Raw genomic sequence first — 26,257 nt, forward strand, 5'->3', positions numbered from 1 at the left:
AGAAATCAGATATGTGTGGTCAGCAAATTGGGGTTTCGGGCGCATTGCATTTCATTTCAACCGAATTTGGACTATCGCAATACTATCGTAAGTGCATAGAGTTTGGTGACGCCGATATTTAGCTCAAACAAGACCGTGTATGCACAGCGTCTACCTCCCAAGTAGGTTCTACTTCTACATATTTGATTGATAAGGCATATTTACGACCATTTCGATCAGTGATTTTCGGTTACAATTATTCAACATCAGTGAGTTCGATTCGCTGGTGTTGGTGTCGCTCGACTGACGTCTAGGTTTCGCAGAGGTCAGCCACCTTTTCGTCTAAAACAAAGAGCTTTGTCAATTTATCTTCCATTAATAGATGTCGCAGCGTCATAATGTTCTATGGTTACGGCGTTGTACTATTGATCTTCAACACTAGTAGTAAGTCATCGCGCGCTTCAGCTTCATCGAGGAGGGTCACAGGTGGTAACCTCCTACAGTTGTAATGTCCTTGCGAGCTTGGATTCTGTATGATCGCAAGTAAGTGATGGTCATGCATCTTAATCGCCAGTTTATTTACATTCGTGCTCACTACAGTCCGTTTGTCTTTGCGTGAGTTTGACTACTTTTCGAGTCAGTAAGTGACATCTAACAGGCCCTCTCATTTCCAAGTGGACTCGCTCTTTGTTGCATAGGCGGTGCGGCCGCATGCTTGACGATACTTCATTTGGACATGGCTCGGGCAACATTGATAGCCAACCCAGGTGAAACAAGTTCATTTTCATCACACCTTGATCTGGAAGCTGATCTTGACCGTGATCCCCCCCCCCGTCTAGTCCCCAGTCTGATCACCGGCTGCCTAACTATCTTACCAAAGCGAATCACATTGGTACCATACTTCATCGGGCTCTCACTGGACACTGCCATATTGATAGCTACACTCTATCGTACATGGAGTCTGAATCGCTCTGGGGTTCGGCTCCCGTTAATCCAGTGCTTGAGACGCGAGTGAGTACGACTTATTTACTTCCTGGCCGTGTCACTGACACTCGATGTAGTGGTTTATTCTACTATGTGCTTAATTGCGCTTCTTTGTTCATTTCGATCGCCATAGGTGTAAACTCCAGCATCAACAATATTGCGGTTGGATCAGGGTATGTACAAAGCCCCTGTAAGGGTTGACGATCTAACATGCGGTGCTCTTTCTCACTTCAGATATATAATATGCCTCCATTCGACATTGTGCTCCAGAATATTACTATCGCTGCGTGTATTTAACGCAGAGTTACAGAGCAGCGCTGTTACAGGGATCGCGAGTAGTGCATCCAGGACGGCGAACTCTTTCGGTAACGACTTGCATTCGAGAGGCAAAGGAGACGGTGCCTACCAGACTATGGGGGTGAGAAAAGGCACACATGATTTCGATTATGAGATGCAGGATAGACCGATCGAACTGGAGCGACTCCAACGGTCTTGACCCTTTTTTTTCGTGAGCTACGCTATACTTTTATGGGACTATTCATTCATTTTCGTAGGATGTAAAATATATACCGGATTTTATGTACTCAAAATTATACGCATATATACGTTGTATTGACATGCTATTCATGATTCAAACACATGGGGGCTTATGGGGGACGCGCACCTTGAGAGACGTAATAATCAACCTATACCAAACTAACTAACACGGCTGGATATTCCCGAAGTGAGAACGCACCTCATCGCCGGTGCAGCACAAGAACGGATGGCAGGGGTCGCACCACAAGTTGCCAATGTTATGATCGCCGTCTCGATCACGTGTCCACGTGACCTGGGCACGTCAAACAACGACAGTTCGACGCGACCACTCTTTGGCTTTTGAAAATAGGTAACAATGTCTGAATCCCTCAAGGGCCTCGGTCGTGAGGAGGTGGCAGGTAAGGAGTAGTTTTGGGTCTGATTCGTGCTATAAATGTCTGACATTTATATCCTTTCAGCCCGGCGTGCCGCTCTAACTGATGGACGATGGAGGAACCGAGAAGGAATTGGGATGTATCAGCGCTCTACCTCCAACGCACTTCGAAATATTTTGTCTGGTGTCAAAAGTGCATTACCATCTTTATCTCGAGCACGGTCAAAATCGAGATCAAGGTCTGTAAGTCCTAAGAAACGAGCAGTCCCAGCTTCACAGAATCCTGGTGTGTTTGATTACAATGCGACCTACTCCTGGCTAGAATACTAAACATAACAACAGTCACTGAGTCTCCTAGAGCAGGCCCCTCTCGACTTGCCCCAGACCCATCCCCCGCACGACCAGCTCTGGATCCGTCTCCAGCTCGCTCAACTCAATCTCGACGCAGCTCGGTCAAACGCAAATCATCAGCGGCTGCTGCTACTTCTGCTTCTTTAATCTCCCCTCGAGCTACTTCTTCTCCTCGAAAGACGTATCTCTCGCCCAACCGGAAATCGTATCTTTCTCCGTTCCGAAAGACAAACCCCTCTCCTCTGCGCAAGTCGATTTTCCCTAGATCCCCCACAAAGTCTCCCACTCGAAAATCTCCCGCTGCCCGATCAAAAGCTCAAGCTAAATCGAAATCAAAGCTCAAGGTCAACAAAGGCAAGGTTCCAGAGCCAGAACCGGTTGCGCCTGCTTCCCCTGGCCGGCGACGAGCGAGTGTTCGGGCGATCGATCATCCCGAAGAGGAAGTCTCACGGGCACCCGAGCTGCAAGGTGAAGGTTCGACTGATGAGGTAGAATACGAGGGATTAGCGACTGTAGAGGAAGAACCAGAACCGGAGCCGGAGCCAGAATTACAACCAGAGCTGGAGCCAGAGCCAGAACCTGGGCATGAAACCTTCATTCATCAGGATACGGGCAAGAGTGGAGATGGGGCAGATGAATCCGTAGTGGTATTGATGGAAGAGGAGGAACACCCGCCGCCAAAAGCATCCAAAGGCAAAGGAAAGGCGAAAGGAAAGGCAAAGAGTCGGGCCGAACAGGATACAACTGGAGCAGACGATTCTGTCATGGTCTTGGAGGAAGAGGCTCCTGCGCCTCCTCCACCCAAAAAGAACCGAATTCAGACGATCGTTCCGGAACCTGTGCAACGGCAGAAACCTGCTCGATCTAGAAAGGCATCCGGTAATAAACGACCTGCTGTGGAAGACGACGAAGAACAACCGGAGGGGTCTCGTAAGTATCCTTCTGATTCTCCAATCTTATTGCATGGCTCAGTATGATACTTCAGCTCCGAAACGTGCAAAGAGCACCAAGGGCAAAGCGAAAACAAAGGCAAAGGCACCAGCCAAGAAGGGGAAGACTACCAGGGCCAAGCCTCGAGGGAAGAAAACCGGAGCCTCACGAGCAATATCTGTAGAATCCGAGCCAGAACCAGAACGTACGACTCCTGTACCCCAGGACATCATGGTTCCTCTTCAGGATTCACCTCCACCTCGCCCGAAAGATTCTAAGCGTCGTCGCTATACCCTTATGCCCGTTCGAACCAAGGAAGAAATGGCCCATCCGGATTATGATCCGATTGACTGCATTGGCTGGCAGTAGACTCATTCCTCTGTCGGAATCATGACAATTTTTTCACGATCAAGGACTTTTTGTTTTGCGCGCATTTGCAGGTTTTTGTATCAACAAGATAATTTATTGGATAGCAAGATAGCAATATCAAGGTTCTATGAATGCAGTGTGATCAATTAGTCGGCTTCTCCCCCACCACCAAAAAACTCCCTCAATCTCTTTTGATTTGGGTCGTCGCCTGAACTCTGGTTCCCATCTTGTTGTCGAACCTGGATCAGAAGCTCATTAGACTAACTGGAATAAGCCAGTGGATTTAGGACTTACAACTCCGTTCAGATGACTATGCTGATTACATGCGATGATCTTCATTCGAAGTGAGGGAGGCCCGGTCTCTTCGCATTTCTCAGGAGGAGGGGCGGATTCCTCTAGTTTAGTAGCGATTTGGGCGCCCGGATCGGGCGTCAAACGATGATTGGATTCGGTCCCATTGGAAGGGGGTGCCTCATCGAGTGTTTCTCCCTACACAAAATGTTGAGTGTAACTCAACCAACTGGACTCCAAATCAACTCACATCTAGCCCAATGCTAACCCTCGTCCAAGCGGTATTATTCAACCCCCTGAACTTTCCAGACCACCCATTTGTATCGACCTCGACGCAGCGGCGACCCAACGCACCCAAGGTCTCGGCAATACATATTCCATGACTGACAACCACCACATTCACCTCTCCAGCCGCTTTACCGACGGCCTCTTTGATAATCGGGGCCAAGTATGTTTCGTAAAACCGGTCTCCTCGACGCGCCACATCGTTCAGCGACTCGCCGCCGGAAAACTTGCCGTCCCGGCCCTGAGGCTGGTCCCACTTGGCTTGGCCCCATGGTTTCCCCTCTCCTTCACCAAAGTGTTGTTCACGGAGGAGGTCGGTGATCATGAGTGGGGGCTTGGGGTCCGGTTGGGTATCGTAGATGGCTTGTGCGGTGCTATGGGCGCGTTTGAGGTCCGAGGCAAACATGTGTGTGATGCGGTAGGTCGAGAAGAATTTTCCGGCTGCCTTGGCTTGCTGTGTAAATACGTTAGAGGCTATGGTGTTCGGACAAATGCGAAGCCAGGCGCGCTTACATTGAGCCCTGGAAATAACATTGATATGGATAAGTTTGGGTCGTGTGCCAGTGCTGTACAAACGACGTACCGTGATTAGAGAGTGCAGCGTCTGACCATCCTGCCCAAAAGGATTTCTGAACTATGTTTAGAATGGTGGACACGGACGTTCCAAGTGGCTGGACTCACAAGATTGTCGGTGCTGTAAAGTGGCGAAGCTCAGTATTAAAAACGATAGGGAAGAAATGTCAATAAATACCTTTCACCGTGCCTAACAAATGTAAGAGTGATCATGGTCGAGTGCAAGCGGGTATCCGTTGACGACAAACGGACTAAAGTAGCAATTCGTCGCCAAGCAGGCATGCGGCATTGTCGCTCACCACCACGGCATAGCTCGGTTGAGTCAGCCGGGAGACCCTTAGTCACCGGATTACCTCATCGATGGGCGCTCCGGTCAATCAAAGCCGAACAAACGACGCGCATCCCTTCCACCACCTTCCACAGCTTACTCGTCACTTGGAGCATATAAAGTTCGGTAAGCTCTGTTCGCCGACTCACATAGTACCCCCTTGCTTAAAATGATGTTCTCTCCAGCCATGGCCACCCGCAAGGACAGCACTGATGCCCAAATGTTGTTTGTCGGCAGCGCTTGTTCTCTCGCCAACTGCACTCAACACGATTTCCTCCCAATCAAGTGCAACCTATGTTCTGCTACATTCTGCTCAGATCACTTTAGGCCAGACGAACATAAATGCACCAAATATGACCCTGCAAAGGCCGATCGAGTCGCTCCTAGCTGTCCTCTCTGTAGCACTCCGGTATCTATTCCTCTCGGTCAGGATCCCAACCTCAAGATAGATGCCCATATTATGAACGAGTGCACAGCCATGGGGAACAGAGGCAATAATCGTCAGGCTAAACGGTGTGCTGGACCTCGGTGTGCAAAGGTTCTAATTGCTCCCATTCGTTGCGATGTACGTGTTATCTCATCATGCCAAGTACACTTGGGTAATTGATCCTTACGTTATTCACTAGAACTGTCGCAAGGAGTTTTGTCCTGAGCATCGTTTCCCGCAACAGCATACGTGTGCCGCTGGGTCGACTAAGCCGTCACCATCTCCTACACCTACACCACAGCCTGTAATGTCGAAACTATCGGATAAACTATCTGGGGTGTCGATTGGGGGAATGCGTCCAGGTCAGTCGAGTGCTTCGACTTCGGCCGCTATGGCCGCGATCAATCGTGCAGCTGCTAGCGCCAAACCAGGACCCAAGGCAAACGTGGCGCCAAAGCCTAAACCTGTGCCTTCATCATCCGAGGGAGCTGGGTCCTCCAAACCAGCGGTACATAATCCGTTCAACAAGACCGACCGGTGCGACCCTACTTCCCATGCTTCCGCCGACGCTGATGTCCTTCCTGCAACTAAACGTCCGACGGCAATCGACACCTCGTTCCGACCACCACCTATTTTCGGATTCGCCTAATACGATACCAACATATCCATCGACTTATTACATCTATTTATTGCATCTGTATCGATACTACCGGAATATGTATAACCTTGATTAATGCTCGTTAGTCGTGCCAAGGCGGAACGTGCTTCTCAGCTGAGAGGGTTGCAAGAGCGCAACAGGAAGGGGGTATGTATGTCGACTGGTTTAGTCAGCCGTAGACTAATTGTTGGTCATCGTATAGCTCTTAAGTGACGCTGAGAAAGCTCGTCTTGCCCGATTGGAGGCTGAAGCCAAGCAAGATGGGGACTGTGTCTTGATGTAATTTGTTGGGATTATATATGCTTTGTGTTGGTCTAGCGTCAGGATTGAAGGAGTTCGGATGGAGGTATTTATTGGTTATGTTCTATATATACCAAATTGGCTTTATTCGTTGGTTGCAGTTTGACTCTGATAATAACATCTCGTACCTTGTGCTTTCCTTTGAATACCCAATCCTGGACAGCTCGAGCTGATCACTACCGCATATTTGTGACTTCCTAACCGAAAAGGAACCCCTTCATTATTTCGTCAACTGATATTATTGTGGGATCCACTAATGGGAAATCGATGGCACGGTTCTCCCCCGTATGCCCCTGACGCACGCATATCTTGCGGATCAGTGCAAGCGCCTCTGTCTAAGCTTACGCCCTTGATACCCCAACCCTGGATTGACCTCAGCTCCCCTCCGCATCCTCTTCGTCCTAATAGTTTGCATATTGCACCCCACCCTCCCCCCACGAACTATGGATAAGCCCGCCCAGGACTTCGAGCGCAAGTGGGACCCAGCTTTATATAACCAGGCTCTTAGTGTTCTGTACTCTGACGACTATACCAAACCCCTATTCGAGCTACTTTCTGCCCGGTCCGGCGAACGAATTGCGGATCTAGGGTGCGGTACGGGTGAGCTCACCCTACTTCTGCAACAACTCGTCGGAAAGGACGGGGTAGTTGTAGGAGTGGATGCTAGCGAGAGTATGGTGCGTATATGCACAGCACTTCTATAAATATTGACAAGTTCGACTCTCCTGTTTTATAGCTCGCTAAAGCCAAGGAAAATGGCCTTGTAAATCTTTTTCTTTGTGATGTACAGAACCTCGTAGTACCGGACGAGTTCAAGTCCCTCGTTGGAACATTCGATGGCAAGCGCTCTTCCCAATATTTTTGTTAGATATCGATCTAAAGAAATCGAATCATAATAGCGGTGTTCACCAATGCTGCGCTTCACTGGTGCAAGCAAGACCCGCGTGGGGCGGTGCGAACTGCGAAGACTCTTCTAAAGCCTGGGGGCAGATTTGTGGGCGCACTTCCCGGGTATATGAACGCAGTTGGTAAGTACGTGTGTATCATTATCACCTGCGCTCATTTGTTCACCCCTAGGATTACGATGCGTTGCTGCCCACCTACTTGAACGTCGCGGAAAAAAGATATCAGATCCATGGTTTCTACCTCAACCCGCAGAATACGCAAAGGTGAGCTTTATCTAGTCTGGATCGGGCCATTCCCACTAAGGCAATGAAATAAACATGACAGCTACTCGAGTCGGAAGGGTTTATAGTAGAACACATCTCGCTGAACCCTCGCGTTGCTGTTCTCCCAGGATCCCTTGTGAATGCCATCCGCTCAACCATTCGCATTGCGTACCTCAAGGACCTGGAAGATGATGAGGCGGAGGAGGTCATTCAAGAAATGTCTAGAATCTGTGAGTTCGATCATAGAGATGGAACAGGTGCTTGAACTTTTATGTATGTGACACTAAGGTTCCGAGCAATTGTCCCAATGTAACAAACAAAAAAGTCTTGGGCTAAGCAAAAGCTACACATCATGATCAAACCTTTAAACCCCCCCCCCCCAAAAAAAAAAAGACAACCCTCAAAAAATCCTCTCCAATTTTTACGCCAAGGGGCTGCAATATACAAGTAAAGAGTCGGATTCAGAAAGTATATTAAACAAGCGGTCAAAACGTTTCCATCACAACTTTGGGAGTAATCAAGTTGCTGTCTTATCGATCTATCATGCATCATGGGATCAAAAGGTGTAGATGACGCACAGACTGGGGAATGTGTCTTAATTTATCCGTCAACGTCTAACCCCGAACTGCTCGGATCCACCGCTGCCACATCTTAGTGGGGTTGTAACTAAAAAGGAGGCTCCACTCATTAATTGTGCATCAACAACTGACTGTGGAGGCTATTGATGCGCAATAGATAGCATAGATCTTCCCTGTGTGCTTTGAATATTTACGTAAATATTGTTCGTAATGCACAATATGAGTGTGCTTGTGTTTAAGCTTATATACTCGATACCAAACTAATCGGCTCTCTGAGTTCCTTCCCACACACCTCTTGATTTGAATAGTCTGAATATTGTACCCCCCCCCCCCCAAAGCTATGAACAAGACCACTCAGAACGTTGCCCAAGATTGGAAACCGGCTTTGTATAACCAAGCTGTTGACGTTGTATACTCTGATGATTATACCAAACCCTTGTTCGATTTACTTTGCGCCCAACCTAACGAACGAATTGTAGATCTAGGGTGTGGCACAGGTGAGCTCACCCTACGTCTCCAACGGCTCGTCGGAAAGGAGGGAATAGTCGTAGGCGTAGACGCCAGTGAGAACATGGTAAATATATGCGTGTTGTCTGTACAAATATTGGCAGATTCGATTTTTTTTCCCCTTAGCTCGCCAAAGCCAAGGAAAACGGCCTTGTGAATTACTTCCTCGGTGACATACAGAAACTTGAGGTGCCAGATAAATTCAAGCCTCTAGTTGGAACATTCGACGGTAAGTGCTCTTTAAAATATTCCTGTTCGATCCAGACCTGGCCGAATTTATCTGGTGCTCATGATAGCGGTCTTTACCAACGCTACGCTCCACTGGTGCAAACTGCAAAAATTCTTCTGAAGCCAGGGGGCCGGTTCGTGGGCGAATTTTGTGGGTACATGAACGCAGTTGGTGAGTACACGTACATCATTACTATATGTACTCATTGCTTCATCCTAGGTCTACGATCCGTCACCGCCCATATACTGGAGCGTCGTGGAAGAAAGCTTTCTGAACCATGCTTTCTGCCCCATTCCGCAGAATATGCAAGCGTAAGTTTTATCTAGTCTGAATCAGGTCTCCTCTACTTAGCAGATTAAACAAACATCATAGCTGCTTGAATCAGAAGGATTCGTAGTAGAACACATCTCGTTGAATCCCCGCGTGATTAATTTTCCAGGATCTTTGGTGGACTTCCTCCGTGCAATATTTCGCATTTCATACCTCAAGGACCTGGAAGATGAGGAAGCGGGAGAGGTCATTCAAGCGATCAGTAGAATTTGTGAGTTTGACCACAAAGACGGAGCGGGTGCTTGGACTGGCATGTATGTGACGATAAGGTTCCGGGCAATTGCCCCAGAGTAGTTAATAAAGAAAGTAGAAAGCCTATAGTTGATGTATCATTCGGTTCTTTTATTTTATCCATGTACGATGAAACCCGCCAGGCTAAGAATAGCCATGAGATTTGGGCTCCAGCCTTTGAATCCCTAGACTCACGATCAATCAAGGCCATTCTGATGACTAATTTAGAGCTTTACAGTCTCAGCCTCGTGACTAGCTGTCAAGTGGCTACATCAGCTGATTGATCATACCACGTTGCCACCGTCCATTGTGTGGTGCACCCTCAAGCCTTTACACCTCCCAGCATCTTTATTACAGCATCAGTTCCAGATAGCTCTCTTACTGCAATGTCCATCGATGCAACCCCAAAGCCCTTCCGTGGCCCATGGGAAGGTGACACGAAAATAGTGATTGGTATTGATATCGGGACAACCCAGAGTGGCGTTGCATTTGCCTTCTTACAAAATGGTTTGTTTAATGCAGTAAATTAATTAGGACTCAGACTCAGATGCGATATTTATAGGCGCAAGTCAGGTTATTCATCGTGTTACGAGATGGCCTGGACAAGAGGCCCGAGACCAACAGGGTAAGATACCGACACTCGTATGGTACGATAGGAGCAGAAAGGTGCACCTCCTCCTTAAATACCGTATTAAGAGCTACTGAGTATAATCTACTCAGGCAACTGCATTCGGCGCCGAAGCACAACTGCCGATTATAGAGGAACAAGCAGAGGATAACGGTTGGGTTCTTGCAAAATACTTTAAGCTACATCTTCATCCGAGCGATATGCAAGCCAAGCATGAGCTCAAACTGGATGGTAAGTTTTGCAAAATTCAAAACATAGACTCGTATTAACATTGGAATCCAGAGTTGCCACCCGGTGTTACCCTCCGTCAAATTTATTCCGACTTTTTAGGGTATCTTCTAAAACACACTAGGTCTTTCTTTGAAGACAGAATTCTCGACGGTAAACAGATATGGTCTCGCTACAGTCCAACGATGGAGGTCGTGATCGCTCACCCAAACGGTTGGGGTATTCGCGAACAGGCATTTCTTCGATCGGCAGCCGTTGCCGCTGGGTTTGCAACCACTGACCAGGCACCGACCAAGGTTCGATTCGTGACCGAGGCTGAGGCCTCAGTGCACTTTTGTATTCATCATACAAACTTGGGTACGGTTCTTAAGGTGCGTGGTTCCGGATCTGATAGTGTTGCCACAGCTAAGCGCTGGACGAATTCAGCCTGGTACGAACTTTGCGGTATGCGATGCTGGTGGCTCCACGGTCGACACCACGCTATATTCGGTTACTTCAATGCGTCCGATTCTCAAACTGAAGGAGGAGCGGGCATCAGCATGTGGGTGGATGCCATATCTATTGTGTGTTAAACTAATAAAGCACACCAGGCGTGCAGGCAGGCGCCATTTTCGTGGACTCTGAAGTTGAGAAACATCTGCGCAAAACTTTGGCGAATGCTGGTCTGAGCTCAGAAGACGTTGTGGAGTATACCAAAGCAGGAGTCAAAGACTTCGAGGGCTTCGCCAAGCGGGCGTTTAGAGATGAAACGACAGAGCAATCAGTCGCCGTTGCCCATACTCGGTTCAATAATACTACTATTAGAGCTCGTCGTGGTCGTATGTCCTTTCCTGGGTAAGTAGTTGAACATGGCCTCTATAGCTCCTCCTAACAAAATGACCGTAAGCTTGATCATAAAAGAATTCTTCGATGTATGCGTCAAAGAAATTACAGCGAGCGTCGATCAGCAAATCAATGGACTCAATGTACCGGTATGCATTCACTCATCCATCTCAACTCTCTCTTATCTATTTCCTAGTACATACTGTTGGTGGGAGGATTTGGAGATAGTGTCTATGTTCGAAATGAATTCAAGAAGCGATATGAATCGCGGGGCTCAAAGATTACACTTACTAATGATTCGTCGTAAGTAAATCTCCCCGTTTGGTGAGTGCACTACTAATGCTTAAGGTAAAAAGGTCAAAGGCTGTTGCGGATGGTGCATTAATCTGGAGCACAATTAGCAGTGTTCACTCTCGTGCCCCACGATATTCGTTTGGAATCAAGATCCTCGTTCCTTTCCTTTCCCACATTCACACTCGACAGGGAAGGGTCTCATACACGGATGCTGACGGTGAAGAAGTGGTGTCAGGCGGATGGTCTCAAATAGTGCAAAAGGTTCGCTTTCAGAACACAAATAAAAGACAACCTCATAATTTGGTACTGGTATAGGGTGTAGCTTTGGACTCCGAAGTCGTATGCCGTAGACGATACCACTGCCGGTATTCGACTGGGACACCCTATTTGGAGGTATTCACCATTGACTTGATATCATACTCAGGCGACGGAACCCCTGAATGGGTAAATTCTCCAAATGGTTTGCCCATAAATTCATTTTGTTGGCGATTTCAAGTTAACGATATAATTGAAAGGATCTCTATGCCCCGGGTTCCGAACGTCCTGTACCATTAAAGCTAACCTGAAGAACCTAGAAGGCGCATTAACTTCAGCTACAGGTAGACATGGTTTACGCTATTGGTCCTTGAGCTTCGAAGTTTGTATTCGTTTTGGTGGCACCGAGTTAGAAAGTTACTTGGAATGGGAGGAACATGTCAGTGTTCACGTTCTACACTCAAAGTCCAATAACTGACTGCGATCGACTAGGGGATTAAACGCACTGGACCAGCATCTATTGTCTCTCAGGAAATTAACTTGTGAAGGAGTTTATTCTATTGAAGCAAATCAAAGAGGGGTGAATATATCACCTTCTCTGTAGCACTCATTAATGTAAAATTGACGCAATTGTTGAATCGGGTATCATCCCATGGCTACAGGTTTTTAGTGTTTGTAGTTGAAATAGAGCTGGCTGTAAGTTCCTATTCGCCGAGCTATATGCACTATTATAAACATGTAGGTATGTGTGTATCTAGTACATTTTGAGGTAAAATTAGCATGTGAAACTTGAAGGGATCATGGGACTTGTGCTTCGAAGCACGCGGCGAAACCGAAGATCCCCTCTAAGGAGTAGTTTCAGGGATCCAAAACACACATTACGACCATGACCTAAGCTCATTCAAAATAACGAGAGATAAACCGCGTCTGAGTCCGCCGAACCGGATGTATACTCGCGAGTTTGAGCGTTGTCCAAGTTATTTACAACAGCTTACCTCTCGCTTGCTCGAAGACAACCGTATTGAATAAATGGTATACGTTGTTATCTTAGGAACAAATGTAACCACCCCTGTCCTGCACGAGTTTTCTCCTTGCTTGTTGGATGACGATGTCACCCGACTTGGGTTACTTGTTGCATTGAACCGATTTGGCTCCTCAGGGCAGAAGGTTATATTGTACGTATACTCATGCTACCAATTCTACGAACTGGGTTCCACCCGGGTCTAATCTATTGGCACCGCCTGCGCATGCATCAAGATAAAGCCCAAGCTGAATCCGGTGATTCTGCTGTATGCATCAAGAGCATTGCTGTCAAGAGGCATTCGTCTAAGCCAACCAGTGCTCTATGTTTAATAGCTAAAACAAAGGCGACTTTGAGGTGTTTGTAGATATCATCCAGTATCTACCGAGCGAGTAAGCAAACTAGTAATTCTATCCACGCCCGTTGTCTAATCTCAACCCTGGAAAAAGGTATTTCGAACCTGGTGTCAAAGGTATAGTATGTACTGGCTCCTTGAAGAGCAAACCTCTGGCACAGAGTCTGAACACATTCAACGTACCGCTTGATTAAGCAGCTCTTCATGTCCACAGAATCCTAGTCATCCCATTTCGCTATGTCCATCACTCATTACTTAGGGATGTGTCAAATTTCATTTAACTAATGATCAACAATTGTTCATTCAAACCTCAAGTTTTACGCGTGCGGTCATATCCATACTCAATATTTCAAAAGAATGATACTGCATATAATCTCACCCTACCTATCCAACCAAATGTATCTACACGTTCCAAAACGGAATTCGTACAACTAAACTAAGGAAACCAAAATAAAATAAACAACGGAGATAGAGGAAAGGTGGGGGGGATAAAGAGACGGGGAGGTAGCATAGAGGTTTTCAAAGCCCGGCTAAGACGATGCATAGAGGTGGAAAAAAGTGTCCAAATTTAAGAATTTAAGATTATCTAGGGACTGGTTTGTCGTTTACGCTTAGTAGGTCGTAGAGTGATGCAATTTGATCGCCCTGGATAACGGGATTAGTTTTGAGAGAAAGCGGGCCAAGGCACACAAGCTTACTCGTTTCTCAAGCGTGTCGATAACTTCCTTCAAATGTTCAGCCAAGACATTTCGTTTTGCGACATTGCTCGCGGGTCCGATAATTCGGTACTGATCCGCAAGTTCAACGTAAATCCTATCCAAGAAAACGTTAGTTCCAGTTACCTAGTACGAAACCAAGTTGTACTCACGCCTTGTAATGAGCAAAGTCATCTTCCAGCTCTCTCACAACCTTGACCAACACAGTCTGAGGTGGGGGGCGAGCAGGGTCAATCTCAGCAGGCAGATCTTCCTCTCCCTCGCTCCGCGCATAACCCTCGTCCTCGTCCTCCCGCGCGCCAACCCTTCCACCAAGTCTCCAATGGGCACGCTCTCGCTCGCGTGCACGTTCAGGCTCATGCCTATCATCGCGGACGTTTCGGGCTTTTCGTCGTTGACAGCACCTGGTGCACGTTTGTTCATTGTGCTCGGGAGCAGAGAAGAATAAGCGCTCGAGTTGAGCACCACGGATGCGGGGAAAGGGTGGCGTGGGTGGCGGAGACCTGCGTTGGCTTGCTCGTAGAGGTTGAGTTTCGGGCTCACGCACTTGCGAGCGCTGTAGAGGAGTTGGACTTTCGGAGCGGGGAGGAAGGGGTAGTCGCGAGTTGGGGCGGGGTCGCGGAGCTTCGTCTTCGGAGGCCCTCCAGACCAAGGGAGACTGGTGGCGAGCAGGAGATTTTGTACCTGCTGTAGCGCCTGCAGATCGTGTGCGGCCCAAGATAGGAGTGCTAGATCGAGAGGGAATGGGCTGAACATCCTACATGGATGCAGTTAGTAATCACTCAGAATCTCACGTGACTTGGAGCTCACAAGTGGTGTGGAACGTGAGGAAGACATGGACCGAGAACGTTCCAATTCGGGAGTAATATCGGATTGGCTGGTCAAAGCTGGCTGGGGCTAAGATTTATCTTATCAGCTAAGGCGTCACTGACTTGAAAGGTAAGAAAACGCACATCCATGAATCGCAGCGTCCGAGAGACACTGCCCAAGGTCGCGCGGTCGGTCCTGGCGCGGCCAGACCGATCATCCCCACCAAGCTCGCCGACGCTGAGCAGGCTCCTTCGGCCTTCGAGCTCTTCTGCATCCATTTCGTCTTCCGTCTCCTCTTCCTCTTCCTGCACAGCACTGAGTTCAACTCCTCGACCCATGATAATGCTTCCACTGCCTTCAAAGTCTTTCTGGCTACCGCTGGCCTGGACACTTCCGCTCTCACGAACCTGTCGCCTCTCGCGCAAGCCTTCTTCAACAACGCCCCGGAGACGTTCACACTCCTCGGCCAAGCGTTCGACTTCAGCCGTGATGGCTGCTACTTCGGCCGTCTTGGCCTCCAAGTCGGCCACGTCGCGCTCGTGCATAGAACGAAGCTCGTCAACAGTACGTTGGTGGTCTTCTACCTCGGATGTCATTCGAGCCAAGTGGGAGCGCAGAGTAGCCACCAAGGCCTCAAGGGCTATATAATGGTTATTGTCAGAACCTTGGACCAAAGGTCTAATTACTGAAACCTCACCTTTCTTTTCTTCAACCACTTCGTGATACCTGCTCTCCCAGCTCTTTGTGGATTCCTCGGCTTCCCTGATCAGCCTCTCACGCTCGGCTCGCTCGTTGGCAGCTCGACGTTCGTCTGCACGAGCCCGGTCATCCTGCTGGAGACTCGCACGTGTGCGCTCGCGCTCAACCTCGGCCTTGCAATACTCGAGTTCGATTTCGAGCTCCCTGACTCTGCGACGGGCGGTACCGTTATCGCGCTCAAGTTCCCGCAAAAAGTTGGAGAGGTGCTCGAGTTGGGCGTCTGCCGCAGACCCTACGAGAGCTTGGTCAGTCTACGACTAAAATAAAGTTTAGGCACGTCACTCACTGTCGGCGTCGAAACCAAGCTTGGGGCTTCCAACTTGAGCATCCTTGTATTCTAGATTGGCCTTCTTGGGCGAGGCGACGGCGACAGTCAAGCCGGTAATATCAGGGAGGTGGATACTAAGCCCAGGCCCAAACACATTTCGGTTCTTTGCCTCCAACGCAGAAGGCCTGGGGAAAGCGGAAGGCTGCGCACGACTTTCAATGGGAACTGAATCCGGACGTTTGTCGAATGAGTTTTGACGCCCAACTCGGCGACTGGGAGCAGGAGCAGGCTGCTGAGCTACTCCCCGACGAGCATTGGCAGCTGTATTAGCCTCGAGGCGGGCTTTCTGGATTGCACCAGACGATGAAAGGGAGCTGTCTGTGCGTGTCGTACCGCCAGCGGGAATGTTGGAAGGTCGCGAAGCGAGCAGTGACGCACTTGGCCGGACGCTCGTATCCGATGTGCTAGTAATGGAAGGGATGGGCTTGTGTTGCACACCAGCTGGGGAGGCGACAGTGGTAGTACGGGGGCGCTTGGGGCTGAAAGTCCCTCCGAGCGCATCGCTGAGACGAGGTTTGCGGCGGCTGAATGAGTCGTCTCCTTCGCTACGATGGAAGGAAGAATCGTATTCGGGGTCAGTGCGGCGAGATTCGTCCTCGGCCGAGTTGGTGCGTGTGATGCGGTGACGGGTACGGAGCGAATGTTCGGGGATATGGCCGGTTTCTAGGAGGCGATCGAGTTCCGCTGTGTCGTCAACGATAAGCGGATCACTTGAGATCTGACGAAAACACTGTCAATAGCTGATGAAAGAATCGAATAGTCACAATCCCACCTGAAGGCTCTTTTTCTTGGTAGCACTAGGATCACGAACGGTGGTGTCGGTGTCGTCTAATAGGCTGATGCGGCCTCTGCGTTTCAGCATGCTTGTGAGTTCACGATCAGGATCGTACTCTGCTCCAGAGCCAGCACGAGACAAGGGACGAGTACCATTTCCGTATCCCAGCCCAGCGCCGACAGTTACGGCAGATGCATGATGAGCAGCTGTGGACTGAGTCTGTCCGCCGTCGTAGGAGTCGTCAGCGCGGAAGGACTGATATCTAGTGCTGCGTCGAATAGAAGCATCTCGTGACCGCTCAAGATCACTATCATATCGTGCAAAGCTCGCTACACCCTCAAAGCGTGGGCTGGGAGCCCCATGTCGACCATACTCGAGCGAGAGCGACGAACTCGAGTGCTCCAAGTCTATCGATAGCCCCCCGATTTCCTGCTCTAAGCGTATTCTCTCCTCTTCTTGTGGGTCGAATCCGATAACTGGCTCGGCTGGGGCATGTCGCAGCCCAAGGCGAGAATTCGGTGCCATATTAATTTTTTTAGGTGTCGCAATTGAGAAATCGATATAGTAGGTGTTGTTATCGCAAAATCTATACACAATAGTGGCACAAATGAGGCAAGAATGTGGGGTGCAGGCGAGGGAGCGGAAAGGGGACGAAGGAGGGCGGGAGTGACACTCAACACCGGCTCGGCCAAGTTAGAACATCCCTTCCTGGAACGCGATTGGTCCCGATCACGTGACTAAGCCAATATTTTGTCAACAATAGAAGCCCTTCTTAAGTAAGTTGTTCCTCGTGGTTAAGCTTTCCAGGGCTCGAGGCTTGCCATGGCCCAAGTAGTGTGCTGCACTTCTACCGGTTTATAATTAGTGTCTCCTAGCTCATACATTGTTCTTCCAAAGAGTAGATGTCAAGTATGAAAGCTGGTTTCCAAGGCGATTGGCTCAAATCGCAAACCAAACATACACTGATGTCATCGCGCTCTCAAACTGCTTGATCGACATCAAATTGTATGCGTGCTGCAAGTATAAGCATATCATGTTCGTCTTTTTTTGAATAAATAAATACATAAATGAACGGGTCTAGTAGTACCCAGAATTCAGGTTTGCTACACGGTGAACCCCAAAAGTGCGGAAAATCCGCATGACGTCCAGATTTTGCCAGACATCCGCACCTAAAATCGCAGAATCCGTACCTCGACGACACACAGGGGTGAGTTGAGGATGCGGATTCATGGAAAAACTGGTCGGATTTTGCCAACACTCCGCATATAATGCGCGATTTTTCACGTTCAGAAAATCCGCACTTTTGGGGTCCACCGTGCTACAGCCAATAGAAAGTGGCTTGCCCTTCACGATGACCTTATTTTGCATGAGGTTCGGATGTCCGAGGGACGTAAGTAGCTGACCCGCGAGCATACTTCATTATGTTCCTATTCGGACTGAAGGCGAACCCTAAAACTATAGAAAAACCCACATGACATCCAGATTTGCCCAAGGCACCCACACCCAAAACGTAGAATCCGCAACTCGATGGCATGCAAGGATGAGTTTGAGATCGGGGTTCATGAAAACACTGATCGGGCTTTGCCATTATTCGGCGTACAACGTGTGGTTTTCTTAGTATAAAAAATTCATGCTTTAGGAGCTCACCATGCCTCCCAGTGTCCATTTTAAATTCTCGGCCGATAAATAACGCATACATATATATTATGCATATGCATCTTACCTCGCCTCGATATAAAGACAACCATATCGAATGTCGTTAACGAATGTTGCTTCGGTAACCAAGCGGCTGTACTCGGGAACATCATCGCATCTCCTGGACACAAACGTTCAAGGGTATTAGCTATTCTGATTTGTTGTCGGCTCGCATGGGGCGTGAACGTGATGGAAGAAAGGCCGCAGCATTGAGACGTGAAGGTGGGAAGAAATAGATGGCTGCACGAGAGTCTGGTGGGATGGCCGGTATCTGTTCTTGCGAAGAGTTATGTATTGATAGAAGGGCTCGGTGAGGGCTCGGGAGCTCGGCTTCCCCAATGAATAAATCCACGTTGTGGGTCCCGGGCCACAGCGTACATATGAGAACCACGTCATTTCAATTGACTACTTCATTTACTAATTCATACATAGATAAACAGGGAATCATAACCGCTTTGCCGTTTTGCTCAAGTGAAATCGTTCGGCGTAAAATGTTCAGACCACAAATAGCGGCAACACTGGCACCAAGATTAGAAAATTGGTCATCTTTCGACACCCGCAATATCTCAAGCTTAAGAGGTTCGTGGTCCTTCCCCATGTAAGATTCAAAAATATTATTCAGACTGCCTCGTCCTTTCCGTGGTTAACTCATCCATATAATCGCTACTACCAATGATGTAGGGTTTCCCCTATTCACCCCTCCCCCTAGACCCCCCTACCCTTTTCAGTTTTTTCAGTTCTTTATATTCCGTAACAAAATCCTCTTCGCGTTACACAACCTTTGGCATTATGTCCAATTGGAAGTAAGCAAGTTCACTTACTGCAGTTTTGGGTTTATTCGTCTATAAGCATAATCTATTCATCGAAAATACATGGCGCATTTGAATGGTGCAGATGAAACAACGTCACTTTGGCACATCCTGCTGGAGGTACAGATCGCAGATCGCAGACAACCATTTTGGAAAAACTTCCGAATAACGGTAAACGACCTTCTTTGATGGGCTGAACTACCTCTCCTCCCGTTTCCTATTACTGAACCTTGGTGCAGGGAGCTACCTCCCAGCACTTTCAGACGAGATGTGGGGTTCCAAAATGATGTCCAATCATTAGAAGAATTGCCTATTGCTTATAGATAATACGAGACCGGTCAGATTTAAACTTAGCTTCGGAATCAGAGTTACGCCACATAACGGAGAGGTTTGAAGCCATTTCGGAGATGGTCTGGCCTTCGATCTTAGTTGATTGGTTGGTCGACCCTGATGTATCATGGGCGCTATATATACGGACAAGAGGCCTAAAATTATTATTCGGTTACGCAAAAGTGGCCCAAGCAGTGTTGGCCTTTAAAAGTCTATCGTTGGGTGATTTGAACTATTCTAACTTAACAGCAAGCAAATCGTCTACTCTTGCGATATCCACGTGCGTACAAGTAAAACTACAAAGAACCGCATTGCTGTTTGAAGCAACAGCCATCGGTACTACTTACACGAGATATGCCTCCCCCTCCTGTGCAGGGATTACTACGCTCAGGCTGGATCTGTTACAACTTTCCAGATTATTTTAAACATGCTTCTTCCTGTGGCATTCAGAATGGCGGATTACATAATGACATCAATATGTCCTACTGGAGTCGCTCGGCCCCGGAATTTGTTCGCCACCCGATCCTAGTGCATTCTAAGACTGTCTTTCGGGTTATACCGCAAGTGATTTACGTGTAAGCATGTTCTAATATTATTCAGTGTTGAATAAATACTACAGTGTTGATGAGGGAGCATCCGGATAACCCCCGTTTGTTTTATCCCGGCCTAAGTCAGATCTACCTAGAGTACGCTCGTGGTTTTTACGGGAGCCTGATTACCAATCCTCTATCAAGCACCCTACACGATCAGTCATCTACGCTGCATCGGTGGGTTACTTCCTCCTCTTGTTGCGCATGGAGCCCTGACAACTTGAAAGGCTCCAAGTCGATGGTGTTCCCAATACCCGTAAATGGGGACATATTGGGCCTCCTTGAAGATGGATACGGCCAGCTGCAACTGGCAAAAGGAGTTGCTAGTCAGTTTTACACTAGGTTATCTTCTCTTATGACTGACTCCCATGATTTTGTGCACTGTAGTAGTATCTCTAACCATCCTAGTTTATGATTGGATGACTAGCTTCCATCTAGAGGTTGCGTACATATGGGGAGCTTCTTGGTCCTATGGACGTATACTATATCATCTAAACCGCGTCTGGCCGATGATATTACTTGGGTGCGTCAGTCTTTTTTAATCTTCTTACAGTACCAATTTCATGCGCCAAAATATCAAGAACATCACTACCAGGTAGTCATCTTAAGCTAGATCTATAAACACGCTGATCAAACGAACTTCAGTTATCCTGTTTCACCATTCACCTCAGCCCTCGGTCTGTGTGAATCTGATCCAACACCTATGCCAAGCAAACTAACAGCATTGTTTGACAACATATTATAGGTGTAAGAAAGATTTTAAGTCGTGCTGATTTATTAATCCAAATCTTGTCCATCGAGTAGTTGCCGACATGCACTCTCTTTTTATGCTTATGGCTGCCTTGCCGCAAATAGCGTAATATCTAGTAAGCATGATTACCTGACTACGTGCACACACTTCTCATAGATGGTTGACAATTAGTGGTGCTGATTGCGCGTTGTTGGGCGCTCTATGGTGGCAGGTGGGTTATACATATTCTCCGTTCTATACCTATTTTTCACGCCTTCCTTTTAGGTGTATGTTCTGGTGGGTTAACATCGGGAGTGTTTAGGACATAAGCATGGCTCAATAAGTCATACTCTCAGGGCACTATGTGTGGGTCTAGTGTGTGCGACAATCTCCACTATCGTGATTGCAAACAGAATGATAGATGTAAGTATTTCATCCTTGGCCTCTACCTTAACAAATAGCCTTATCGGACTCCAAATTAAGAAAGTCATATATCTGCCCCAGTTTCGTAAGTGAGACTGGAATTGAATGATAGCAGCATGCTAAAGGGTGGCAGTGCCTGGGATACTGTCGGGATGTACTGTAATAGCACCTACCGATATGTGGAAAGGTCTCATCCCTTCAACAGTGTACGAATTGTTGCTCTTTGCATTAACTCTATGGAAATTGACTACCATGGCACAACAATTCGGAGCAACTCCATTATCCCGTCGGCTTGCAGAACAGTAAGTTGTGCGCGTATATAACTATCACCATCTCTTAAAAGCATTGTTCGTCCTGATTTTGTCTACCCTTCATAATAAGCTTACTTTATTCAATATGTAGCGGTATTATATATTTCGCCGTTAGGGTAGTTTTGATAGCCTTTTCATGTATCGGGGGTTATACTAGATCGGTCCAAATCGCTACAAATGCATCTGGGTGGGTCATTTTGCTAAAAAGTCATCAAATGTCTTCAGTATGCTCATTCTCGGTATTTGACCAGATTTTTAGTTGCCGCTTCAAGTGTTGTGTGTAGCCGGATGACATTTTCACTCTATGAACTTGACGATAAGCGGAGGGCAGCTATGACAAGTCTTGCTAGCAATGACGAATCTTGGAGTGTGCCAGAGTTTGCCATCCCACTAGTATCTATGAACGATACGTCATTTAAGCAAACATTAGTAGTGTAATAAAGTAATTTTAGGCGATGTATCATAGTAATGCTAATTACCACCTTCTCCTTAGCGTAAAACAAACGCGCATACACCCTAGGGAGTTGCGGTCAATATCACGATTGGGCTCCGAATCTATGAGAATGTCCAAGGACAGATAACAATGGTATTGCTCCAGTAGGATTGGCACGGATTCAGCACATGTTATTAGAATATATACAAGCCCCTCTCGTTTCGTGCGGCTTCCACTAAAGTCAAAACATTTTACTCTCTAAACACAGATCACCAACATGTTTTCATACAATGCCATACTAGTACTTACGGATCTTTCAAGATTTTGTTCATCTACAATTCATCGATCGACACGTCTTGATGCGTCTATTAATATTCCAACATTAATGCCGATTAATTGAGTCTCCGACCCCGACCAGGTGAGATGAGATATGGATTACTCACACCGGTACTCTGGTTTGGACAAGCACTCTCTGACCGCCAGTATGATTTCAACTGAAAACACCACTTGCATGCGTAAGATACATTCCCAGGTGACATGAACATTGGGACGTATATTCTGCTGACTCGACCCGTGGTTGAGTTTATGGCTTGCAGGTGTGCAGGTCCTCCAAACGCGACTCTCGTAGCATTTTGAACTGGTTCGTAAGGTGATACTGTCGGATAATACAATGACAATAGCTTCGAAACAGGACGCTTGAATCTATTTAATATAAAGCATGGCTGGAATAAAGTGTGACTCACTGATTCCATTTCGAACACTGGCACAGACATATCGGATGATGGAGTAGGTAAAATGTTGTTATGAAGCACGGGTGCACATGAATTCGTCCCAGGGCGGCTCCTAGTTAGATGCTTCGTTGATTGGGCCATATCATTAGGAGTCACTCCTGGATTATGTGACCAATTCCGCTTCGCAATGGGTGTATTCAGCCACGTTTCATCCATACAATGAGGACATGTTAGGCAATGGTAAGTACGAGTAATTGAGTTGTAATGAAATTGCTTGCGTCCTGTTCGTGCGTGTAAGCACGATGTTCAGGTGAGGTAACAACAGGAACTTACCAAGAGACTCTGTATCTCCCAAAGAGGGGTTATTCATGTTACTATTGAGAATTTCTAGCCGTACAGATTAGTAAGAGGAGTGACCCAAAGGATGCGTGCTATATGAGTGTAGTTTTATCAAAAGGGAGTCGAAAGTCGAGTGAAATCAATCCAAGGGAAGTTCAAAAATTTGGAAGTTCGGGCTTCACTATATATATAGAGACTAGTTTAATGTAGAGCTCAAAACTAAGGAAACTGGAGAAGGGGTGGCTTATAGCAATTGCTGGGTGGTGACAAACAATGTACCCCTGGTGCTTTTACTGGATCACGTGCGCAGTCAAGGAGATGTATGCATGAGTTCACGATCGACGTTACGACTGGATTGGAATCACTCGCCACCAACGTGGACATGTTATTTAAGTACTCTATGGCCTGAGGCTTGCCGCTTTGAAATGATTTTAGCCCCCCCTCCCCTCCCCGAGGAGAGTTTCAAGGGTCTCCAGTGCATTACCCAGCGACGGCTCGTATTCATTCAACTTGGTCACTAGGTTGGCCCTATATCAATTGATTACTGTAGCTAACTGTATATTTGAGCAGCAGGTTCTACGCTAAAAATCACTTGCACCCCCACGGCCCTCAGCATACTTAGAAATACACAGTTAATCGATTGTAGCACTTCACCCCTTCAATCAAATTGCCATATCTCTCAGACTCCTCCAGTTTCCCTAAATGCTTTGGGGTCGAGGACTTATCTATGATAATCCGTTCAATTATTTATCCGTGAGTCTAGACACCAAAACATTACACAACCAGCACTTACAGTCGTCTTCCCGTTTATGATCAGGATTGTAGCATTTTCGTCGATGAATAATCATGCTTTCAAGGGATATCGATTTTGTTCAATAAAATACAGACTGACAGACAATCGACGGTGGTTTGGGAGGGGCACTGGAGCTAGCCGACTTGGACGCTTCATGACGCTTGGATTCAGAAGAGTGCAACTGTGGTATAATTGTATGTGACGTGAGGTGACCTGGTTCTCGTAAAGGGATGACCCATATGCATAAGACCCATACAGAGTGGCGGCTTTTGCGTGAAATAGGCCATGGCATTAATCGGAGCCAGCTGTTTGCCACTCTGAGATCCAAGCAAGTAAAAAGGAAGCTTTCGATTGCACGATCGATGTATGTGCGATCTACATCCGCACGCAAGGCCAGTTTACTGACTATCAGTCTAATCGCATTACACCAGATAAAAATATATACAGTGGCCCCCACTACTTAGGGAGATCAGTTCTACAATACATCATGAATATCATGTAAACCAGGCAGAAAGAAAAGTCATCGAAAAGAACGAAGCTATTCCTTGAGTCAGGAGCCGCTTTTTGGCGACTCATAAGCTAATGCAAAGAAAAAGGTTGCGCGGACTTGAAGACATAACGAAGTTTGAATGGTTCTGGCTCTGGTCCATCGATGTCGGGATATTCGAGGCTGGTATGATCAGGAAGGGAGCTATTTTCCCTAACTAGCTCGGGCTATTGGCGGGGAACAAAGTTGGTGATGTTCGCGGAGAGACAAAAATCTGCTCACTGATTCTTTGTGTTGTATGACAACAGCCCTCTTACATCTGCGATACTTTCGCTGGGGCATGTATGGTAACTGGCACCAAATACATGTGTAATAACCGTTAGTTTTGATTGGGCCATATTCGCATACCGGAACTGGGCGCCACATTCAGTAAAAGGCATCTGGTGTATGAATATTATACTAACCGGATGTCTGAGATGGCTTATCATCATGCTTGAACGATTCTTTATCAATTCCCGAAAGCGGTGTTTGAGGAACCGGGGATTCCGATTTATGACTAACGTCGTCTAAATCGTCGAATGAAACTCGAACTCCTTGCTGCAAAGGCTCATCCCAAGATATAGTTGGATAATAAAGCGCAGGAGTTCTAGATTCTTCCATCGTTGGCACAGGACTGGACTCGAGGTCTTCTATGTGAGCGCTGTCCTCGAATTCAGCCTGCTCTTCCGTGGCTCCAGAGGTGTCTATCGCATCCAAATTTGACAGTTTGCTGCCGGTTTTTCCCTTAATAGCCGACTAGAGAGTACCAGTCAACACACAAATCGTTTCCCTGTGCAACTACCAACCTTCGACCCACTGCGTGCCGCCTTCCATTCCCTAACCAGCTGCTTATGCCTCGTTCCCCGTTTTTGATGCTGACCCATCCCACACCGCCCCAGCCACATGTACCTTTCAAGTGTATGATCCTTGCACAATAAGCACCGGTAAAGTCCATCTTTGCGCTCAATGTATTCCGGAACTACGAATTGATCTTTAAGGTAAGCGCCGAATAAGAAAGCTGGAACGAAAAGAGGGAGCTTACAGGGGGATGTTTCTGAGTAATCTCTCTTCGGTAATATCTGTTTAGGTGCCTTGCGAGCGATAGAACGTTTGTTCTTCGAGTGAGTTTGTGCCATGGGTATGGTGTGTTATCCTGACTGATCGGCATGGAACGAGTCTTACTAGCATACATTCGTAACCAACGCTTCAACTCACATAGAATCGGTATTAGCAGATGAATGGGTACCTAACGATCACAGCAACGAGGTGCCCGTGCCCTTTCCGAGTTAGAGATGGTGAGGGAAAATGAGAGCCTTCAGAGGTCTCCCTTCGGCACGTGCCAGTGATTCGGCACAGACATGGACAAATAAGCCACGCAGTTATCCCAAGCCTATTACTTGCCCCTACATGAATCTTTCCACATTTGCTGTCGTCTAGCTCCCGAATACTCTGAAAAGTGCCAGAAAGGAGACCGAGGAGTTCTGATGAGCCAAAGTTTCTATATAGAAACTTCTGGTGCTCGTCAATGCTGGAATGTATCTCCCTCCACGCGCCTTATGTATCCTTTCTTGCAATTGCAACGCGTAATATGGTCATACCGTCGAGAACATGATACTTTACACAAACTGGTGCTTCATCTGAGCTCTTGATAGGCGCAGGAGCTCTGATACTAGGCCATGAAGTAGATACTCGACTATCTGCGCAGATAACAACTTGGGACAAATTCTTATATACGACTGCGTCGGTCGTCGATCAGGGGGACAATTCCTAGATACGCTGCTTCAACGTGCCACTGCTAAAGTAAAACTATCAAACTGTAAAATTTTCCGTGTAGGACTTCCATTCGATCGAGTTATCTTTTACACGAACACAATCAGGTTGCAATCGCATGTAGGGAACAGAAGATATGAGTAAAACAGAAAAGGTGAAATCACACCGTTGAGTCCACGACGTCCGTTAACTAACACACGGGTGGGCCTTGTTATCGGAAACGCTAGCTTTCATCTGACTAGTGAGCTCATCCATGCCACAAAGCTCGAAGATACGGCTTTTGCATGAATCAGGGTTATGTTATCCTCCCTCTCTCGAACTAATTTTAGTCTTTCACGAAATAAGGGCCATGTATGC

The 26,257-nt window shown here is 47.3% G+C and overlaps 8 protein-coding genes across 8 annotated transcripts; 5 read left to right on the forward strand and 3 right to left on the reverse strand.

Moving 5' to 3' along the window:
• Window positions 1-1,855: 1,855 nt before the first annotated feature.
• Window positions 1,856-3,523, forward strand: RhiXN_09286 (uncharacterized protein; the record flags this gene model as incomplete). Its single annotated transcript, XM_043329102.1, has 4 exons — window positions 1,856-1,898; window positions 1,959-2,159; window positions 2,216-3,154; window positions 3,210-3,523. The coding sequence occupies 4 exons, from the start codon at window positions 1,856-1,858 to the stop codon at window positions 3,521-3,523; spliced, it is 1,497 nt and encodes a 498-aa protein (XP_043180548.1).
• Window positions 3,524-3,669: 146 nt separating this feature from the next.
• On the reverse strand, window positions 3,670-4,885 carry RhiXN_09287 (histidine phosphatase family containing protein; the record flags this gene model as incomplete). Its single annotated transcript, XM_043329103.1, has 7 exons — window positions 3,670-3,762; window positions 3,818-4,012; window positions 4,065-4,553; window positions 4,613-4,620; window positions 4,683-4,728; window positions 4,781-4,793; window positions 4,851-4,885. 7 exons carry the CDS (start codon window positions 4,883-4,885, stop codon window positions 3,670-3,672), a joined length of 879 nt encoding a protein of 292 aa, XP_043180549.1.
• Window positions 4,886-5,187: 302 nt separating this feature from the next.
• On the forward strand, window positions 5,188-6,076 carry RhiXN_09288 (AN1-type zinc finger protein 1; the record flags this gene model as incomplete). The annotated part of the gene is made up of 2 exons (XM_043329104.1): window positions 5,188-5,565; window positions 5,627-6,076. The coding sequence occupies 2 exons, from the start codon at window positions 5,188-5,190 to the stop codon at window positions 6,074-6,076; spliced, it is 828 nt and encodes a 275-aa protein (XP_043180550.1).
• Window positions 6,077-6,828: 752 nt separating this feature from the next.
• On the forward strand, window positions 6,829-7,819 carry RhiXN_09289 (methyltransferase domain protein; the record flags this gene model as incomplete). Its single annotated transcript, XM_043329105.1, has 5 exons — window positions 6,829-7,062; window positions 7,122-7,248; window positions 7,324-7,413; window positions 7,463-7,554; window positions 7,616-7,819. 5 exons carry the CDS (start codon window positions 6,829-6,831, stop codon window positions 7,817-7,819), a joined length of 747 nt encoding a protein of 248 aa, XP_043180551.1.
• Window positions 7,820-8,472: 653 nt separating this feature from the next.
• Window positions 8,473-9,492, forward strand: RhiXN_09290 (methyltransferase domain protein; the record flags this gene model as incomplete). Its single annotated transcript, XM_043329106.1, has 5 exons — window positions 8,473-8,706; window positions 8,766-8,872; window positions 8,936-9,039; window positions 9,088-9,179; window positions 9,241-9,492. The coding sequence occupies 5 exons, from the start codon at window positions 8,473-8,475 to the stop codon at window positions 9,490-9,492; spliced, it is 789 nt and encodes a 262-aa protein (XP_043180552.1).
• Window positions 9,493-9,815: 323 nt separating this feature from the next.
• On the forward strand, window positions 9,816-12,202 carry RhiXN_09291 (heat shock protein 70 kDa 12B; the record flags this gene model as incomplete). Its single annotated transcript, XM_043329107.1, has 12 exons — window positions 9,816-9,936; window positions 9,992-10,095; window positions 10,150-10,288; window positions 10,340-10,656; window positions 10,712-10,826; window positions 10,876-11,119; window positions 11,172-11,256; window positions 11,304-11,410; window positions 11,464-11,662; window positions 11,717-11,861; window positions 11,917-12,095; window positions 12,149-12,202. 12 exons carry the CDS (start codon window positions 9,816-9,818, stop codon window positions 12,200-12,202), a joined length of 1,809 nt encoding a protein of 602 aa, XP_043180553.1.
• Window positions 12,203-13,614: 1,412 nt separating this feature from the next.
• RhiXN_09292 (uncharacterized protein) lies at window positions 13,615-16,945 on the reverse strand (the record flags this gene model as incomplete). Its single annotated transcript, XM_043329108.1, has 8 exons — window positions 13,615-13,677; window positions 13,731-13,845; window positions 13,901-14,505; window positions 14,559-14,645; window positions 14,702-15,198; window positions 15,256-15,549; window positions 15,604-16,363; window positions 16,418-16,945. The coding sequence occupies 8 exons, from the start codon at window positions 16,943-16,945 to the stop codon at window positions 13,615-13,617; spliced, it is 2,949 nt and encodes a 982-aa protein (XP_043180554.1).
• Window positions 16,946-24,183: 7,238 nt separating this feature from the next.
• Window positions 24,184-25,266, reverse strand: RhiXN_09293 (uncharacterized protein; the record flags this gene model as incomplete). Its single annotated transcript, XM_043329109.1, has 5 exons — window positions 24,184-24,318; window positions 24,374-24,504; window positions 24,556-24,886; window positions 24,937-25,109; window positions 25,173-25,266. The coding sequence occupies 5 exons, from the start codon at window positions 25,264-25,266 to the stop codon at window positions 24,184-24,186; spliced, it is 864 nt and encodes a 287-aa protein (XP_043180555.1).
• Between the last annotated feature and the right edge of the window lie 991 nt (window positions 25,267-26,257).

Source organism: Rhizoctonia solani, chromosome 5 (genome assembly GCF_016906535.1).
Source record: "Rhizoctonia solani chromosome 5, complete sequence".
Lineage (NCBI taxonomy): Eukaryota > Fungi > Basidiomycota > Agaricomycetes > Cantharellales > Ceratobasidiaceae > Rhizoctonia > Rhizoctonia solani.